This window comes from Lethenteron reissneri, chromosome 28 (assembly GCF_015708825.2).
Source record: "Lethenteron reissneri isolate LAM-NWPU_2019-01 chromosome 28, ASM1570882v1, whole genome shotgun sequence".
Taxonomy (NCBI): Eukaryota; Metazoa; Chordata; class Hyperoartia; order Petromyzontiformes; family Petromyzontidae; genus Lethenteron; species Lethenteron reissneri.
The window spans coordinates 7631943-7653855 of NC_083806.1; the positions used below are offsets into that span (position 1 = coordinate 7631943).

The 21913-nt window shown below is 45.5% G+C and overlaps 1 protein-coding gene across 1 annotated transcript in view; it reads left to right on the top strand.

Annotated features, from left to right (window-relative positions):
* The window catches only part of ACACA (acetyl-CoA carboxylase alpha), a 190668-nt gene that overhangs the window by 152722 nt on the left and 16033 nt on the right, over positions 1–21913 (top strand). Inside the window, 3 exon segments of the mRNA XM_061562031.1 lie at positions 2522–2634; positions 15301–15455; positions 17780–17950. Of these exon segments, the coding sequence (XP_061418015.1) occupies positions 2522–2634; positions 15301–15455; positions 17780–17950 (439 nt within the window).

Sequence of the window (21913 nt, forward strand, 5' to 3'; positions counted from 1 at the left end):
CGAGGGCAGCTGGGTTTCGGCAATGCCCTCACATCTTGGGTCAGGGATTTAGCCGATTTAAATGCCGGGTGTGGTGGCGCACGCATGTGATCCAGAGCTTTTGGTGCCAAGGGTCGGTGGGTCATGCAGGATTTGTGAAAGACTCAAACATTTCTGGGTTTTGAGATGGCCAGGAAATAGTATGGCAGCAAATAGGGTGTTTAATCAATCTGTGCAGACCTTATACAATTTATCCCGTCTTATGGCTGTGTTTTCTATGGGTAGTCACATTTCCTTCCACAAGCAAAACACTCCTTAAAGAAGGAACTGGCACAATATTAATAGTATTACTCTTGGTATCAGTCTCTGGCCTTATCACCCACAATGGTGAAATGGCTTGAGGTCTACAGGTTTGTGAGGGATGTCAGGGAAGTGATCCAACACCAAGATCAACAATTTATAATTTACTTAACCCAGGATATTTTAACTGGAGAGCACCAACGCATCGATTACTTATGTTTGCTGTAAACGATAATAACCTTTGATTTAAAGCTTTCGTGACTGCAGGGATTCATATTATTGGTTCTTTCGGTAAAGTCACGTAGAAGGGAAATAATAAAATAATACAAATATAAAACAACAAAAAATTATCACGACGTTTCGACTGCAACACAAGCAATCATCATCAGGTGTGAAATCCACAGCAAGAAAATTTGAAAAAAAAAAAATTTATTGCTGTGGATTTCACACCTGATGACGATTGCTTGTGTTGCAGTCGAAACTTCGTGATAATTTAGTTTTGTTATATATTTGTATTATTTTATTATTTCCCTTCTACGTGACTTTACTGAAAAAACCAAGAATATGATAATAAACTTATTAGCCAACAAAAAAGTGCACGCAAGCATGGAAAAATATAAAAGAGTGATAAGTGTAATTCACCAAAAGGATGGAGGTGACTTTGAGAGGTCTTCAACAAGCAGTGGATTGACAAAGACTTCTAATGACGACACCCAAATGATGATTTTTTAGACAATAAAAGGCACGATTGTGGCCATCATATCGGTCCTCCCCACCATGTCTTGCGGTGGCACGTGACGTCACCATCACTGCACACGGCCTTCATGTAGACGGCCCCAGCTCAAGAGTCACATGTGTGACCGGGCCCCGTTGAATTTGTTTTTGGGAGTTTTGAGCACGGGTGAGCAGCGTGCAGCGGTAAACGTTGCTTCACCTCGTGGGCCTCCAGGTGTACATTTCTTTCCAGTTTGCGTTTAATTTTAATTGCGAGCGATGTCAAAGGGGCCATAACTCTAAATATACGACGTACAGTTTGATACACGATATATGCATTGTTTGTGTTTTTTTTCCCATTTGAGACCCATGCATACTTAATCATGACATTGACAGCATGTGCATAGGCAATGTGTCTGCCTATTTACTTATGCATGTATTTATATTACGGCTGCTTGTACACTCAAGCCTGCTTGCTCGTGTGTGTCTGCGCCTGTTGGTGTGTGTGTGTGTGTGTAATTGTGAGCGTGCTTATGCGTATGCATGTGTGTTCTTGGCTGTGTGGGTGGATGTCATTGGGGTGTGTGAGGGAGTGAGTGTGGGCTACTTTTCTTTATTATTTTTATTATGGGGCTGTGTGTATGTCAATTTGCATGAGTGTGTGTGTGTGTGGAGTGGTAGCGAAGTGGTTCGTGCACTGCGCCATGAGCCCGCCGACCCGAGTTCGAATTCCGCTCATGGCCAACGTTAGTGACGATTATCTGAACCGGTCCTGAGCCTCATCTAGGTCGACTGAGCCTCAAATGAGAATATGATTCAGTTGTAAACATCCACACCAGTGAGACAAAGCAGCCGGTCGTGGTGCTAGCCACACCACCCCCTCGTGCACTGTGCTGACTTTCATAGGTGCTCGCTAACAGAACTTACCTCAACAGCCTGTTAAGGCTATACGGGACAAGGTCTTTGTCTCTGTTGTGTATCAGTCCACGAGTATTTCGATATGTATACGTGCATTTGCTAAGTGCATGCGTATCCGTGTGTATGCTTGTCGACTCAGCCTGAAATGAGTACCTGGTATAGTGCGTGAAGATCGCCACTGGGGAGACAAAGGTGGTCAGGCATGGTGCTAGTTACCCACCCCCATGTGTACCGTGCCGGCCTTCATAGGTGATCGCTAACAGCACTTGCCCCTACAGTCTATTAATACAATACAGGGGATTTTTTTCTTCCGGTTTATGCTTGTGAATGTGTACACAGCAAATCTGGCTGTGATGGTCCCACCTGATGACGGAGACTTGTGTTGCCTCCGAAACGTCGTGATTTTATTGTTTTATTTTAATAAATTTTAATTTCATTTTTTACCTACGTGACTTTACCGAAATAACTAAGAGTATGAATCCTTGCAGTCACGAAAGCTTCAAATCTAGAATGTGTACACCTGTCCATTTATATGATTGTGTATGTGGCTGCACGTGTATGCCTATTCGTGTTGTACATGTTTGCCTCGCTGTGTGTGTGTGTGCGGCAGGGGTGGAGTTTTGGAGGCTGAGGGTACTGTGGAGATTAAGTTCCGCAAGAAGGACCTGGTGAAGACCATGCGCCGTGTGGACACGACCTACTCGCGTCTCGCTGAGCGGCTGGGTGAGTCTCCCGTTCAACCCTCAACAACAAAGACAAAGATCCCCGTGTAGCTGTACAGACTGTTGGGGGAAGTGCCGTTAGTCTGATTTTCCTCCCAAATGCTAAATCAACACTCAGAAAGTCATTGGAGGATTGAGAGTCGAAGAAAAGCTGAAAAGTGTGCAAAGAAGCACCTGAAACGTTTCTGCTCAAAATTACAGCGAGAGACAAGAAGAGGAACACACGGATCAGGGAACAAACACAAATCAGACATCATATTGACCATTAACAAAAGTAAGCCTGCCATTGAGGATGGCAATGACACGGTGAGACTTTTATCCAGCAGTGGATAGACAAGAGCTGATGATAATACCTGCTGTCTAGTGGATGAAATGATGGTGAGTATGGAATTGTCCAAAGATCCGAGGTATAGGCCTCAGTGTGACATGATGGCCAGACTAATTCACCCATGTGTCTTGTTGCTGTTCTTTGTATGTATTCAGATTCTTTTTTCACAAGTAGAAACCGTGAAGTGCAGCTGTCAGTAGCGCTCCGACGCATGAGGAATTCACAAACACATAGAGATACTTAAATGTTAAGAGAGGAAAGCGCAAATCGCAGGGTGCGACGGGATGTTCATCATGCGACGGGGATGTGCATCATGCGACGCAGTCACTGCAGCAGTGACACACTCACATCAGCAGCAGTAATGTGCTCGCAGCAACAGCAGCAGCAGCAATCAAATGCTCTCAGCAGTGACACACTCACATCAGTGACATGCATGCATCAGCGATTTTGCTGCAGAGACATCGGTGTGTTATCAGTGACACGCTTGTATTGATCGTGCCTTTACATCAGGATCATTTCGTCATCGAATCGCTCATGTCGGTGGCACACCGCAGTTGCACACTCGCGTCAGTGACATGTCATCGTCGACACTTCGCACACTGATGCTCACAATCAGTTATACATGCTTGTGACAGCGAAATGCAAAAATAATTGACACGCTCGCGTCAGCGACGCTCCCGTCAGCGATACGGTCACCTCTACGAATCACTGAATATCGGTTACACATCAGTGATACACCTACATTAGCAACACACTCGCAACGGTGACACATTAGTGACATTTTAGCATCAGTGACACTTGTACCATTGAATCACTCACTTGAGCGACATGCACGAATGACGCACCACCCTTTAGCAATCGTTGACACACTCACATCAATGGCACACCACTCACATCAGCTACTCGTGCCCATTGGTGATCTGCTCACATCATTGACACACTCCGATAATTAACACACTCCCATCGTTGAACACGATTTCATCATTTAACACACTCCCATCAGCGGCATAGTCACGTCATGCTTGACACACACTCACATCATTGACACACTCGCACCTAACGACTCGCTCACCACTGCCGGAGGGAGTGCGTTATTCAAATCCAGACAGCTCGGGGGGGGGTTGGGGGGGGGGGGGCGTGCCCCCTCATCCCCTCATTCCCACAAAGGCGTGGGACCGCGGGTGGCGCGTTCCGTACAGTTGTTCCCACAGTCCCCGGGAGTAATTCCACGCCATTCCCCACCGTCCTCCGGGAGCACTCTACATCTGCCCTACATCTATCCCGCCGTCCCTCAGGAGCGATATGCCTCTAATCTCTGGGCTCGGCTAGTAATCCTGCGGGTAGCCAAAGCTGGCTGATAACAAACATTTGGGAGCGAGTGGCTGCTTAGAGATAACCAGCCATGGCCAAAAGAGAGAGAGAGAGCACGCGAGAGACGGAGAAAATAAAAAAAGCAAACGCTCGCACGTACACACACATACACGCTCACGTGAAAAGAATAAGAAAAAAAACATCAAATCCATCTGTGCCGAGCTGTTACCTAAGCGTTCCATATTCATTGCCTTCACCCAATGGGAGGGGTGCGGAGGGGGTGCAAGGACGAATTTTCAGCGGGCTTTTGTTTTTGGGCAGGGAAGGGGATTGTGTGTCAGGGCTTATAAGACCTTAGCCAGCGCAAACGGGAAAGAGATGGAAAAGGGAGCTTGCTTGCTTGCCTCGCTCTCAGGGGAGATGCACGCCACTTCGAAGGGTGGGAGAGTCGGGCACGGGTGCGGCGGGGGGAGGGGCTGTAAGAAGCAGTGAGGGAGACACGTGCTTGTCACTGGAAGTAGGAGCAGGATGAGGAGGAGGAAGAGGTCAGATGTTCGGACTGACCGCGATCAGCAGGATGAGGAGAGCAGTGTCATGCTTCAGGAAACAATCGCTCATGGCAATGAGTTGAGTGCTGGTTCATGCCAGACGTATTGTTGGGGGGCCACGTCAGAGGTTTCTTGGCCTGTGGGGGGCACGAATGAGAAGTTGAGCAGGGGGGGGGTAGGCAGCAGCGGCTGTGAGCAGGCTTGTTTGAAATAAGAAGGTGGGGCGTGCCGCAGAGCGTGGCTCCACAGGAGGGGTGGTGTGGTGTGGGAGCTGTGTGCTGGGGGGGGGGGGGGGACGGTGTGTGCGATGGAGGCGTTTGGTAGCCGTAAGCCGTGTCGCGGGGGACCAGAGAGACGAGGCGTCAAATTATCGCCAGGCTTGCAGGAACACGCGCGCGCACCCGGGTTTTATCATGCAAACGAAGGGATTGTGCGCAGGGGTGCGAGGATTTTCATTCTGCCGCCGCCGCCACGCGGCGCGTGCCGGCGTGCGCTGAAACTGGGCTGAGGGGGGGGGGGGTAGAGAGAGCCAGAGAGACGGGAGAGAAGGAGAGAGACATGGGAGAGAGTGTTTCGGGAAATGAGACAAAACGAGAGAGCTATGGAATTTGGGATGTGAGAGAGAAGCAAAGAGATTTCGAGTGAGCGGATGAGAGAAGAGAGAGAGTGGGCCCCTGTGTCAGCGCGTGTGGTGGGGTCGCCCACTACACGTTGACAATACTTGTGTGTGTGTGTGTGTGCCTCCGCGTAGCACAGCGTCGCACTCTTGTGTTGCGTTTATTCATTATAAAGAAGCACGCTGGATGACAACGATAATAATAATCTACAGCTTTTTGTCAATTCATGGCTGGATGAAGGTTTCTCCCATGCCATGTTGGTCATTAGACTTTTTTGACCATATTATTATTTTATTACTTCCCTTCTACGTGACTTTACCGAAAGAACCAAGAAGATGATTCCCTGCAGTCACGAAAGCTTTAAATCGAAAATTTTTTACCATACTTCACTATGCTGGTCAGTGCATGTTGGTGAAGAGGGTGGCTTGCACTGGTTCGCTCACCGTTGTAAATTATTTCTTGATGTTGCTGCGTGAATGGTGCAGCAATGCATCACTTCATGAACAATGATTGTATGTTTTTTTTAATTGTGTATATTGTATGTAATGAGTTAATGTCACCCCTGGCGCCATTAGAGGTGCTACCATGTGATACAATGTTAAATAAAGAGTAGGATTTTGAATCGGAATACGATCTTGAAATGTGAGAATTAATACACCAGCATAGTGAACCATTCCACTCCGATCATAATCATGAGCCATGGTATATCAAGGATTGGATGAAGGCCTCCCCACTTTGTCTCCACTCCTCACGGTCCTGCGATCTCACACTCCTTCTGACTCCTGCACATGAACTGCTCTTATCGCTCCATTTCCGCAGTGGTCGTCCTCTCGTGTGCCGTCTATATATATGCAGTGTGCAGAGTGTAAACAGTATATTTCGTGTACGACAAAATCACCTGGAATGTGCCAGATCTTATGGGATCTTGACAACTCAGCAGGGTTGAGCCTGGCTAGTGCTTGAATGAGTGACCCTCATGCAGGTTGTCATAGGCTGCGACAGGGTTGAATAAGGGCCTCTCCCAGGCAGTGCAGGTCGTAAGGGGAATCTTGACCATATTTCACCATGCTGGTCAGTCCGCGGTGGACATTCTTTTTTCCGTCTTCCCTCTTTGAGCTGCTACTTTGTTATTAGTCTCAATCACCGGCCGTCATCCCTTCTAGCCACGTGTCCTGTCCCAGTACACCTACTATTCTTAGCAGTCAATATGACATCTCTAACTTGTCTGTTCTCTGATCCATGCGTTCCTCTTTCAGTATCTCTAGGTTTAATGTTAAACATGCAAGCATATGCCCCCGCCCCAATGCCACAGGTGCAATGTGGTGAGACACGGTGACACTGTGAAAAGAAAGTAATGGAGATCAATGTCTTATTTGGAGCCCTGTTCTTTAGCGTAGGCATTGATTCACAATCGAAACCACTCTGCTGTAGCTAAGGATTAGGGTGAAGGTTAGAGCTAGGGTTAGGGCTAAGGCTGGGGTTGATGATACAGATTTTTTTGGGTTTAAAGCCAGACTTGATCCTTCTCCCCATGACGCGAGCTCCACCGCCACCACCACGATTCGATGAATTTTCACCATTTGCGGTCCCAATCCGATTCATGAATTTGTTATCTTCAAATCGTTCATACTTTGTCGTTTGCGTTGTTTCTCATTTGTACTACATTATCAGTCCCATTAGCATAAATGTAGCATATAATTCGAGTTAAAATTTTTCCTGTAATTTCATATCATGTTCATGAAATTTATATTGGTTTTCACCTAATTTTCCACAATAGTAAAACATAAATTATTGCGTGCACAATTGGATGTATTTTTCATTAACATTTGAATACAATTTTAAACAATGCATTGAAGACTGTGGTTATGGTCAGTGTTTGAATGACGAGGGCTATATTATGGTTGGTTATGGATTTAGTTTTTGTTTATATAATGGCAAGGGCTTGGGTTAGTGTTAGTACTTCGTTATGGGTAGGGAATGGCTTTGTAGGTAAGATTATGGGTAGGTCTAGGACTGTTGATAGGATTAATGTGATTTTAGTAGGGCATGGTTGGTGTGGTTAAGGGTTCGGGTTAGATCTTGGACTACTGTTTGGGTTGAGGACTACACTTAGTTTGATTGTAGCAAACATGATCAAGCCTTTGTTTAAGGCTTGTGTGAGAGTTAGTAGGGTATGACATCGTGCATAAGGTTAGGGGTAGGTCTGAAACTGTTGTTAGGGTTATGGCTAGGGCTAACACGACGGGAACAGACAGACAGGGTTAAGTCTTCGGATAGGGCTTGGGCTAAGATTATCGTCAGGGCTAGCGTCGATCTCTTAATACCATCACCATAGCACCGCATCACCTTTTCACTCTGCATCATTTCTCTTTCTCATCTCCGAGCCACATCTTTTTATATATCTATATGTTTTACTTTTTCAGTGGCCAGAAACCACATCCATACTCCGGCGCGGATTGATATAAAGACCCACACGTCCCCTTCCACTCGCCGCATCCCATCTCGCACCCACTAATCACGCGAGGTCTCAATTCACCGACCTGGCACAGGCACAGGGACAGCATTTCGCGGGTTTTACTCGCCGCCCGTCATTATTTAGCTCCGAACGAAACGAGTTTCGTCTCTCGGCTTCATTTTGCCTTTTTTTTATGTTCTCCCCGTAATTTCTCTTTCGGAAGCAGTGTTTTTCGTAACCCCCCCCCCTCATTATATTGATTCGGCGTAGGTGCAAATTGTCAGTGATTTAGCGAGCGCGCCGCTTCTTCCTCGTATAATTTGATATGCTTGAATCGCCCGTCTTGCGCGCATGCCACATTGGTGGCCCAACAGCCTCGATAGCGGAGCGCTTGATGAGCGCCGCTTTCACGCCCCGAGCGGGTAATGCTGCTCTTATGCACATAATGGCAGCGCTGTGTGCCCGATATACAAACAAACACTCACGTTGTACGTATGCACACATACAGAGACAAAGATCCCCTGTATACTCTGTAACAGACTGTTGGGGCAAGTGCTGTTAGCAAGCACCTATTAGGGCTGGCATGGCTACATGAGGGGGTGGGTGATCAGCACCATGCCCGGCCGCCTTTGTCTCGCTAGGTTTTCATTTGAGGCTGAGTCAACCTAAGGGGTGCACGGGACTGGTTCAGATAATCGTCACTGGTGTTGGCCATGAGTGAGAATCGAACTCAGATTTCACGACCTCTACCCCTAAACACACACACACATATACTTATATACGTGTATATGTGTGTACAGCCATATATACAGATACACACAAATACACTCACGCACACAAGTACTTGCACATACATATACACACATTCACACAATAATACATACATTTACACACATATGCAACATACATGCAAACAATTTATACACAGAAACAGGTATACACACATGCGTACACACAGATACACATTTAAGCATACACATAAACACACATTATTTTAAACTGAAGCCCATTCACCCATTGCCTGTTACTGAAAATTACTCTTGTGGACAACAGTAGGCTATTCACAAATAAATATATAACGGCTACACTCAATTTTCTCTAAATTCAGCTGGTCCACCTGCATTTAGCTTCCGTGCCTTCATGTAACGATTTTTTTAAGGACTTGTCTGTCTGATGTCAAAAGATACCCAGCAATGTACGTCCAACCCAAGAGAAACTCAAGAAATAATGCACAAAATCTATAAAGTGCCGTTGGGATGGATTTTCGGTAATACTGTAATATAAGTAACTAGCTTCCCTACCCGGCTTCGCCCGGGACTTGGATCCACCACGCCCGGCCGCCTTTGTCTCCCCAGTGGCGATGTTCACACACCACAGCCAGTTACTCGTTTTAGGCTGAGTCGACCTAGGGGAGGCCTAGGATCGGTTTAAATAATCGTCACCGGTGGTGGCCGTGAGCGGGAATCGAACTCGGGTCGCCGGGTTCGTATTACTACACAACCGCTCCCCCCACACACACACACGCGCGCGTGTCCATATGTACACATACACGCGCTTGCTGCAGACACACACAACTTTCAGGATGCGTACGGCAGTAAACGACTGAAATAATAAAGCAATGCTGCGCGAAGAACGCCTTAGACCTGCAACACATTTGCATTTCACTTTACCCGCGATCAGAAGGCACACTCCGTTACGTTTCCGCAGACGGGTCACATGACAGATGTGACGTCACAGCTCACTTGCCGTGCTAAAAACTATATGCATTATTGAGCTCCCCCCCCCCCCCCAAAAAAAGTGTGTTTTTATAATTTGTGCATGGTGTACAGTCTGGAAAGTACCCACATGGCTAATTTCAAGTTAGTTGCATGTCGGGAAGTACGCTAAACATTTTGAACAGACACACATAATCACAACTTTTATATATATGGAGATAAACAGACTGTTGTCTGTTTGGCCTGTGACCAAACCACCCGAAATGAACCCAGTCTCATCAGGTCTCGGAAGCTAAGCAGGTATTGAGCCTGGATAGTGCTTCGACGGGAGACCATCACGCACGCACAAACACTATACCATAGGCAACTGCAGGGTTGTGCCACGTGTGGGTCGCACAGGGTGCAGTAAAAAAAATCATTGCTGTCATTCTGTGTTCCCCGCGGTCACCAACCCATACTGCCCAGCGCGGTGAAGTATGGTCATATAGCTCCCCCATAACTGGCACAGAGTGGGGGGGAGGGGGCCCTAGTTCATACGTGGATTGAAATAATAGCTGCATCTATGAATGTACATGTCTACTTTATTTATTTCATTTCCCCCCAATTAATGACTCTGTTGAAGAGTGTTAGGTATGTATAATAACAGTAACAAAATAATACACCAATCCTAGTGGAAGGCGTATTTAAGGCCATTAAAAAAAATTACTGCTAAGTATTTGCATTCTAATTGCAATCACCATTGCTAATGAGAAGTGTTGTTTCAATGGGTTCTCGCCTACCTTAAATAATGGAAATAAATCCATATATCCAATTTGATCAAGGTGATCTTTTTATTGGTTCACTGATTACAGTATCGCACTGTAGTAGGCAGTATATCTGATAAAACTGTGTATACACACACAGCATGCAGGGAGTGGTGGCTTATTGGTTAGTGCACTGAGAAGACAAAGATGGTTAAGCCTGGTCTTGGACCCTCATGCCTTAATAGGTACTCACTAAGAGCACTTGCCCCAAAAGTCTTTGTTAGTTATATGGGGATCTTGGTCTTTGTATATATACAGTACAGTTTATATTTAAAGGAATATCACAGTCTCTCACTGGAGGTCAGAGACACTGAGCTGGTACCACAGATCATGGATTCAAAAACAGGTGTCAGTCACCCATGAGTAAGCTTGGTCCCTGATGATCTCAGCACAGTCACCCAATGGCAGCACAAGAAAACCAGACGATTACATTTGGGTTTGCATGAAATGTAACTGAATTTTAACTCTGAGAATAAAAAAAAATAATAGTGATTTAACTATCTTGCGATTGACCTGTCTCACTGTAGCAGGGTGGCTTGAATAAGAGATCACTATAAAGGGATCTCAGAATTAGTTCTCTGATATCTTCTTCCTCAGACCCTTCTCCAATAGAGGGTGATACACGATTCTGCAGCAGGTCCAAATGGATTATTCCTCTCATCACATGACACTGATAGCACAATCAGAATAAAATAATGCCAAAAAATACGAAATTATTATGAGCATTGTGGGGTGCTCAACCACCCGGCAATGCTTAGATAGTGGTGGCAATTCCACATTCCTATGGCTAGATTCAGTTACTTCGTGGGATCCACTTTCCAAACATTGTATCGGACTAATTATAGCACAATCAGAATAAAATAATGCCAAAAAATACGAAATTATTATGAGCATTGTGGGGTGCTCAACCACCCGGCAATGCTTAGATAGTGGTGGCAATTCCACATTCCTATGGCTAGATTCAGTTACTTCGTGGGATCCACTTTCCAAACATTGTATCGGACTAATTATAGCACAATCAGAATAAAATAATGCCAAAAAATACGAAATTATTATGAGCATTGTGGGGTGCTCATCACCCCGCAATGCTTAGATAGTGGTGGCAATTCCACATTCCTATGGCTAGATTCAGTTACTTCGTGGGATCCACTTTCCAAACATTGTATCGGACTAATTATAGCACAATCAGAATAAAATAATGCCAAAAAATACGAAATTATTATGAGCTTTGTGGGGTGCTCATCACCCCGCAATGCTTAGATAGTGGTGGCAATTCCACATTCCTATGGCTAGATTCAGTTACTTCGTGGGATCCACTTTCCAAACATTGTATCGGACTAATTACGTCAACCCCAGAGATATGAAGGACGAATTTGACATTTATGACCAGAATTATAATTCTTCCAATTGTCCTTCGACTACTTCTTGATGCGGAACACGCGTTTCACAGGAATGTGTTGCACAATTTTAAAGGAGGGACATAGCAACGTATCCGCGCACGTCTGCAGAAGAATAAATTGGGCTCATTTTGTCACGTGATGGTTATTGGGTGGCGGAAGGGTGAGGGGGGCGATGATGTGGGAGGCGGGTGGAGAGGTTAAGCGTAAGTGTTTTGATCTGCGGCCCGTTCTGCAGCGGCGTTTGATTAGGGGTTAGAGTTCATTACGTGGCAGGGTTCGCTAAACATCTGTTTGCCCGTGGCTTTGTTTGTCCCCCATGAGTAGCGTTACATTTGTCGTTTAATTCAGGCCCAGGCACGGCCATGGTCCATGGAGGAGAAGGAGCGAAGGGGGAATGAGGAAGTTGGGTCGGGGAGTGGCGGCAACGAATTGACTCGAGCTTAAATCCATTGGGGTTGAAGCAGTGGGAACAGTGGCCGGGTGTATCGTGATCTGCACTATGAACTCGAAGACTCAGTTTAAATTCCTGGCCATAGCTTTAGTGCGAAGTGAAATCACAACCAGTTCTGATGCCCCCCTGCACCAACTCGTCCGCTGGACTTCGCAAACTTGCATTGACCAGAATGGTGAAGTATGGTGAAAAAATACCCTAATGGTCAACATAATGTGTGGGAGGCCCTCATTTGGAATGGCTGGAATTTATTTGTTTGTTTGTTTATAAATATTCTGGCCGTTTGTGGGTGGTACTCTTTACGTTTATGCAAGTGGTCATGATGGTGATGTACATGTACATTTATAATTTTGTTGTTGTCAATCCACTGCTGGATGAGGAGCTACCCATGTTGTGTGGCTTGTGGGGGGTTATTTCATCGTAGGTCACCACACTGATTAGTATGGATTCTAGATTTGAAGTATTCGTGACTGCAAGGATTCATACTCTTAGGTTTTTTCGGTAAAGTCACGTAGCTAAAAATAAATAATAAAAATAATAGAAATAATAGAAATAACATCATAAATCACGACGTTTCAGAGGCAACACAAGTCTCTGTCATCAGGTGGGACCGTCACAGCTAAATTTACTGTATCAAGTGTTGCACAATTTACTGTATCAACTTGATGCAGTAAATCTAGCTGTGACGGTCCCACCTGATGACGGAGACTTGTGTTGCCTCCGAAACGTCGTGCTTTATTATTTTATTTCTATTATTATTTCAATTAGTATTATTTATTTCTACCTACGTGACTTTATCGAAAAAACCTAAGAGTATGATTAGTATGGGTTGGTGACCATGTGGAGCACAGGCATGGGAACACAGAATGACAGTACAACAATGGATTGTTTTGTCACAGTGGAGTCCGCATTACAATGTCAAACTTAAGTGAAAGTGTATTTGTATCTCAAATAAGAATTTCAAAATTCCATTCAGAAGATTATTTCCCAAGTAAAGCTTATTTGAGCCACCCAACTCTTTTTTTTTTCAAGGGTAACTTGGCCACCAGACAGACAACAGTGGCAGCAAAGTGTTATTATTCATAATTGATGATTGGGTCAGATTGTGTAAATAAAATGTGTGTTGTAAACCCTCATCCACCCGACACAGCCAAGTAATAAGGTTGTCATGTGACAATTGTAAATCGTAATATTGTATTGCGAATGCCTTTGAATTAAAAGTGTTGCACGTTACAAGTTGTACATGCTTTCAAAAAAGAAAAGTATAATAATATTATCTTAAACGTAGACATTTCCACAATTATCTACATTCATAGTGCTCATCTTCCACTGAAAGTTATGGGAAATTTGTGGAAATTCCACATTCCTCTGCTAGAGACCAGTGTCTTGTCTCTATAATATAAATATTGCCCTTTATCCAGGAAAGCTTTGCTGGCTGAAGCTTTTACAATTTTTTTTAGGACGGTCCTGCTACGTTTGGTATATTTGGCCATTTCCATTCATGAGCGTTTGACCTCATGTGCGAGAAAACTGGAGAACCCGGAGAAAACTCACACTGCATTTGATGGGGGTAACCCACATAGTGAAACAATCTGTTGCCTCTACGGCCATCGTCTGCAAAGAGCAACACATACATTGCTATTTTCTTTCTTTCAATAAAGCATACTTTTTTTATTTAAAGCTTTCAGTGACGGCAGGGATTCATCTTCTTGGTTCTTTCGGTAGAGTCACGTAGAAGGAAAATAATAAAATAATAAAAATAAAACATAATAAAATAATTCTCACGACGTTTCGGCCACAACGCAAGCAGCCGTCTTCAGGTGGAGAACAGGTCTGTCGAGAAGGCCTTCTGCTTGCGTTGTGGCCGAAACGTCGTGAGAATTATTTTATTATGTTTTATTTTTATAATTTTATTATTTTCCTTCTATGTGACTTTACCGAAAGAACCAAGAGGATACTTTTTCTAGTTGGTTGAGAGCCCGAGACAGACTATGGGGGAGATTCAGATTAATATATATAAACAAGGGTACGGTTGTACACTTTAAACACAAATCAAAGACCATTAAAAAATATGAAATAGACAGGCATCATGATATAACCAGGTAAGAACCCACCAGGACTACAGGATGTGTCAGTTGTTAACGAGTGATATTATTAGCGAGGGGAGCCATCAGCAGGGCTCAATTTCAGGCTTGTTTGTCCAGGTTGGCAACCACGAAAATATTTCCACGCCCGGCCCACCGCATCCACTATACTCTTTACTATGGCTGTGGATCAAATGTATTTGTGACGAGGTGAATACTCAAGAAACCAAAATAGTTTATTTTGCACAAGTGACCTGGTATACTAATAACACAATAACACGGGTCAACAAAATAAAACATTTTTCTCTGGCCTGGACTTTTGCAGCTGTTTTAGACTAATTTCAGGGTGCTGATTCCAAATCTGATGTCAGATTTGCTCTATCACATCTCATTTTATGCTATCGGCATACCCCATTTTCATTGATTTTACCCGAAATTAACTCTGTCACTTATGATTGCAAGTTGTTGCGAGTCAGTGACTGCTTTAGTGTTAAAATACGGTGGTGTATTTTTAGGATAGTGTGTTTATAATATCATTTGATGTAGATATCCACATTTATTTAATATTTTTCTTCTGCAGTTTTTATTGAAAATGCAATATTTAATATCTCAAAAACCTGATGTGATAGACAAAAACTGATGCCAGATTTGGAATCAGCACCCCAAAATTACCTTAAAACCGTTGGAATACCTTATGTCAGAAAAAGTGTGTTGACCAGTGTAATCACATGCCACCTACTCTAGTTTACCAGCGACCTGGAAAACGATGATCACACCACATCCAGTATGCATTTTTGCTTTGGCTGTGGCTACTAATAGTCACTCACCACCTACTCGAGTCTCCCAGCGACCTGGGAAATATTTCAGTGAAAAATTAAGCCATGGCTACAGCCGTCACCGCCGCTGCCAATTTTGCCGATGGTTGCTGACTCGTCGTCGTTGTTTCGCTTTGCAGGGACTCCTGAGCTGAGCGCCACGGAGAAGAAGGAGCTGGAGGGGAAGCTGAAGGAGCGTGAGGAGTTCCTGTTGCCCATCTACCACCAGGTGGCCGTCAAGTTTGCCGACCTGCACGACACGCCGGGACGCATGCACGAGAAGGGAGCCATCACGGTGAGTGCACCGCACACCGCACAGCCCCCCAGAGAACCACACAACCCGCCACGCAGCACAGCACCATACCGCACTGCAGTGCAACAACACGGCATAGCACAGAACCTCACAACCCGCCACGCAGCACAGAACAATACCGCACTGCACTGCTACAACACAGCATAGCACAACCACACAACCCGCCACGCAGCACAGAACCATACCGCACTGCACTGCAACAACACAGCATAGCACAGAACCACACAACCCGCCACGCAGCACAGAACCATACCGCACTGCACTGCGACAACACAGCATAGCACAGAACCACACAACCCGCCACGCAGCACAGCACCATACCGCACTGCACTGCAACAACACCGCATAGCACAGAACCACACAACCCGCCACGCAGCACAGAACCATACCGCACTGCACTGCAACAACACCGCATAGCACAGAACCACACAACCCGCCACGCAGCACAGAACCATACCGCACTGCACTGCAACAACACAGCATAGCATAGAACCACACAAACCCGCCACGCAGCACAGCACCATACCGCACTGCAGTGCAACAACACCGCATAGCACAGAACCACACAACCCGCCACGCAGCACAGAACCATACCGCACTGCACTGCAACAGCACAGCATAGCACAGAACCACACAACCCGCCACGCAGCACAGAACCATACCGCACTGCACTGCAACAACACCGCATAGCACAGAACCATACCGCACTGCAGTGCACCAACACAGCATCACGTAGATACCACAAGGCACCGCGTAGTTTTGAATGTGTATTCATTCATCGTGTCCGTGTGAGCGTTTGTATTGTTGATTAGTCATGTAATGCGTTGCTGTGTCATATGATGTGTTGCTGCATTGGGTTTTATATTACTGTGTCGCGTAATGTGGCTTTGTGTCACAGTGTATTATTGTTTCCTCTGTTGAATAACTGTTCCACGATGTGTTGTATGTTGTGTTTGATAACTGTGTCAAAGTGTATTGTTACATCCTGATGGATAATGATGCAATGCAATGGCACATTATGTATTAAATAATGTGATATGATGTGACATGTCACGTGATGTGACACAATTTGACACAACACTCTAAAACAACGTAACATTGCACTGCATGCTATGACGCGGCATGTGACGCGGTATAGTGTGACATACTGATACGTTCTGTGGCACAGTGAATCGGTATGTTATAAATCAATTAAATCAAATGGCACAGCGATGTCTTATGTTAACACACACTGTGATGCAACAAACACAGTGACGGCATATTATGTGACGCAATAATACAACATGTAATTTTATTATTATCGTAAGCTCGTCTTGCCGAGCCAAGAGACAGCCGCTTCATCAGCAGTGCGGAGAGGGAGGGCCCTCGGTCCACTGGCGATTCTAGTCAGGGGCCACCCATGGACAATGTATGACATATGATAATTGTTTTTTTACCCTTCTATCTGGCAACAAAACTGACACATTTTTTACAAGGAGTCATGTTTATATAGACCACAATAGCTGCAGTCATAATGCAAACAAAATACATAACTCTGATAATGTATGCACTGTCCTTGAAGTTGATTAGTCCACACCCGAGACAGCTTTCCTGGCGTCATCTGGTCCAACACCATGTGAGACTAGTCTCTAAGGAAAGCTGTCTCGGGTGTGGACCAATCAACTTCAAGGACAGTGCACATTATCAGAGTTATGTTTTTTGTTTGCATTATGACCGCAGGTATTGTGGTCTATGTAAACATGACTCCTTGTAAAAAAGGTGTCAGTTTTGTTGCCAGATAGAAGGGTAAAAAAACAATTATCATATTTTTTACTGGCAAATGAGGTTCCAATGGACAACGTATGACATAGTCCGTCGCTGACCCAATGCACAGAGTTGGGTTTTGGTGACGTTGGCTCCTGGTGTGCGGAGGTTGGCTGCTGCACCCGGACCCTGGCCGGTAATGGAACCTATTGATCAGGGCCCTTGACTTGGCGCGGCAGGTTGAAGCAGGAAGACAAAGGGTGGTGGGGTTGGCGATGAGGAAGAGGTTTTCAATGTCTTGGGTTGATCATGAAACGAAAAATACACCGTGTGAAACAGTAACGCAATGCAGCAGGACGATACATTGTGTTACGTGACACAGTAACGCATTACCTAATAAACATAATAACAGATTGTGTGACACAGTAACACAGTACCCAATACCACAGCATCACATTACGTGACACAGTGGTTCACTGCGTGACACAGCGATACATCTCGCGACACCGCGACCACCCCTTTGCGTGCGGTGCTAAACGAGCACGCGTGTGCGCGTCGCGCAGGACGTACTGGAGTGGAAGACGTCACGCACATTCTTCTACTGGCGCCTGCGCCGGCTGCTGCTGGAGAACCAGGCGAGGAAGCGGATCCTGCAGGCGAACCCGGAGCTCAGCGAGGGCCGCGTCGAGTCGATGCTGCGCCGCTGGTTCGTGGAAGCCGAGGGAACCGTCAAGGTGAGGTCCCGGATGCTACCACCGGTAAAACAGGCCGCCACCAGCATCACCGACGCACAATCACACCACCGAGACAACCAGCTTCTGCTCGTGTTAACTACCGTCACCAGCTAAATGAGACACCGCCAAATTCAGCTGTCCATCTTCGGCAATACCGGCCGTCAGTAGCGTCACCGACTGGCACCGCTGGCTCGACTGGCTGAGACTACCGACTGTCACCAGTGTTACTTAATGCCACTGGTGTTACCGGATACCACAAGCGTCTCCGGCTGTCACTTGTTGTCCTGCCTCTCACTGATGTTACTGGCTCTCACCGGTACAACCAGCCGTCACTGGCATCAGCTGTCACCAGTAATGTGAGTTGCAATTGGCACTTATGGTGGAAACTGCATTTCACCAGCATTGCTGGCTGCCCCCTGTTCTCCTGGACTAATTTGTGTTCTCTCTTTTTGTCCAGTTTTGTTTGCTCCATGAGTAAAACATTTAAACGTATAGCTTTTTGCCATGATTGTTGTTTGACCATACTTCGCCACACTGGTTCGTGCGGTTTGGTCATGGGGGCAGTGTTTGCCGTGGCGTAGAATTAAACTCGGGTCTACGGGTTCATAATGCAGTGCGCGAACCACTGCACCACTGCTCCACGCCACATATAACGTGAGCGATTTTTAAAAATACAATTTGTAAGTCATTTGCATGAATCATGGAGACTCAATTCTGACATACGTGATTAAATGCCTGCATCACGAGCATAAGAATCGATTTAAAATTGTCTAAGCGCTTTACAATTGATGATGTTACATTCCTAGTTAATATATGGCACATACACATACTAAATACCAACGGTGATGTGGATGGAAAATGTGGCAAATTTATTTATTTTGATTTATTTCATAGAATAACAAAACTGCCAATTTCTATTTTCTGGCGGAAAGGCCACCGTGGACTCTGTTGAGATGTTTGTATTCAGACCTTTCTTCGCCAATTGGCTGCACAACCCAGTCTTGCACAATCAAATTACAAACAACAACAACAACGCAAGAACAAAGCCTACAGAGCGTTCACTGATGCACGACAAACACGCTGCGTCTGAGGGCACCTTCACCGGACCACCGCACACGCATACACGCACACACGTACACAAGCAGTAAAGTTACACTCACACACACACGGACGTAAACACACATAGTCACACTCATACACACATAGAAAATACAAATATCCCCCATATATCCTAAATAGACTATCAGGGCAAGTGATGTTAGCGAGGGCCTATGGAGAAGGCCCAGGACCTGTTCAGAGAAATCGTCAATGGTGCTGGCTGTGAGCGGGAATCGAACTCGGGCCAACGAATTCGTAGTTCAGCACTCCCCCTTACGTACTCGCACACACACGCTGGCATTGCACTGCGTACTCATGTACTCGCACACACGTTGGCACTGCACTACGTACTCACGTACTCACACACACGCTGGCATTGCACTACGTACTCACGTACTCACACACACGCTGGCACTGCACTACTCACCACACGCTGGCACTGCACTACGTACTCACGTACACACACGCTGGCACTGCACTACGTACTCACGTACTCACACACACGCTGGCACTGCACTACGTACTCACGTACTCGCACACACGCTGGCACTGCACTACGTACTCACGTACTCGCACACACGCTGGCACTGCACTACGTACTCACGTACTCGCACACACGCTGGCACTGCACTACGTACTCACGTACTCGCACACACGCTGGCACTGCACTACGTACTCACGTACTCGCACACACGCTGGCACTGCACTACGTACTCACGTACTCGCACACACGCTGGCATTGCACTACGTACTCACGTACTCACACACACGCTGGCATTGCACTACGTACTCACGTACTCACACACACGCTGGCACTGCACTACGTACTCACGTACTCGCACACACGCTGGCACTGCACTACGTACTCACGTACTCGCACACATGCTGGCATTGCACTACGTACTCACGTACTCACACACACGCTGGCATTGCACTACGTACTCACGTACTCGCACACACGCTGGCACTGCACTACGTACTCACGTACTCGCACACACGCTGGCACTGCACTACGTACTCACGTACTCGCACACACGCTGGCATTGCACTACGTACTCACGTACTCACACACACGCTGGCATTGCACTACGTACTCACGTACTCACACACACGCTGGCACTGCACTACGTACTCACGTACTCGCACACACGCTGGCACAGCACTACATACTGACGTACTCGCACACACGCTGGCATTGCACTACGTACTCACGTACTCACACACACGCGAGCACTGCACGGTATTGACAAAGCCGTGACCGGAGGAGGAAGAGAAGAGTGCTCCTTGTGGCGTCACGCCATTCGGTGTGGGTAATTATGGAGGAGCCCCCGCTGAGCAGCGATTCCTGCTGTAATTACCCGACTTAACGGGCTTTAACCCCCGTGCCTAACAGCGCGTGAGGGCCTGCAGGTACCTGCCTACCCAGGGGGGCGACTACTTTCTCGGGATGCCGCGATAATGGGATATTACGATATATCGTACGACATGAGGTGCACCATAATCGCATCATCAGTTTTGCAAAATATCGTTCGTAATTTGCGATATATATCTTAATTCCTGACAAAAAATATTCGTGAGATAAGTACAGTATTTATATCTCTTGTAACTGACAGCCATCTACGTTAAAATAATTATAGATTTAAAAGTTACAAAGATTAGAGGACTTATGGTAGACTTGTGTTGGGTGAACTGCAGTTGAAGAACTTTTGAGTCATCTTTATTCATAATTTGAGTACATCAAAGCACACAACCAGTAAATTAACAATCTATGATTATCACGGCTGGCTACATACGATGTGAAAGAAGTTCAATATACATACATACTTCATAAAAAATACAATTGTTACATTGTAGGATATCGCGATAATTGTCATATTTTCACAATTGATGCTATGTCATAGTGTTGAATTATATCGGGGAAACTATATAGGACTCATATTCCTGGTTCTTTCGGTAAAGTCACGTAGAAGGGAAATAATAAAATAATAAAAATATTAAACAATAAAATTCTCACGACGTTTCGACTGCAACAAAAGCTTCCCTTCTACGTGACTTTATCGAAAGAACCAAGAATATGAATCCCTGCAGTCACGACAGCTTTAAATCAAAATATATAGGACTCATTAACCCTACTTGGTCAACGTTGGGTTCCCTTAAAATGGTAGTCCTTTTAATAATGTTGATTTTAAAATAGCGTCTCGTAATCGCTGTGGAACCACAGACAAGCTCGAATGCAACAACCAGGGCTGTAAGCCGGTGCTAACAACAGTTACCCAAGCTCTGCAGTTCTCTAGATATACTAAGATGTTTTCAGCCAAGTAATGAGCGTTTATGCATAATGTGGGAGGAAACTGGAGCACACGAAGAAAACCGACGTCTTGTGTGAAGGGAGTCCCGGAGCGATGATATCCTGGAATGACCACCGACTAAGATTTTAAACTCACGTCACAGGTTGTGTTCTTGGGTCTTTCGGTGAAGTCACGTAGATAGGTTCAAAGAAAAGAAAATAACAACAAACTACGACGTTTCGATCGCAACACAAGCGGTCGTGAGTCAGGCGCTCTAAACACTATACCATTTCATTATTTTGCTTAAGCAATGTGAGGACACTGAGACATGTGATGCTTGCACACAGAAAATGAATGGCCTTCAATTCTTAAAAAATATTAAATTTATATTACTGCCAAAATGTGGCTGTTAAATTAATTTTCTAGCAGATGAAAGTGTTTTGACCACCAGTTATTGCAATCACAGTTAGACACAGAAAATATGATGTTGTAGCACAGTAATAATAACAGATTTCCCTCGCTTTATGCGGCAGTTACGTTCCAAAAAATGGTGTACAAGACTGCCAAGTAGCGCATA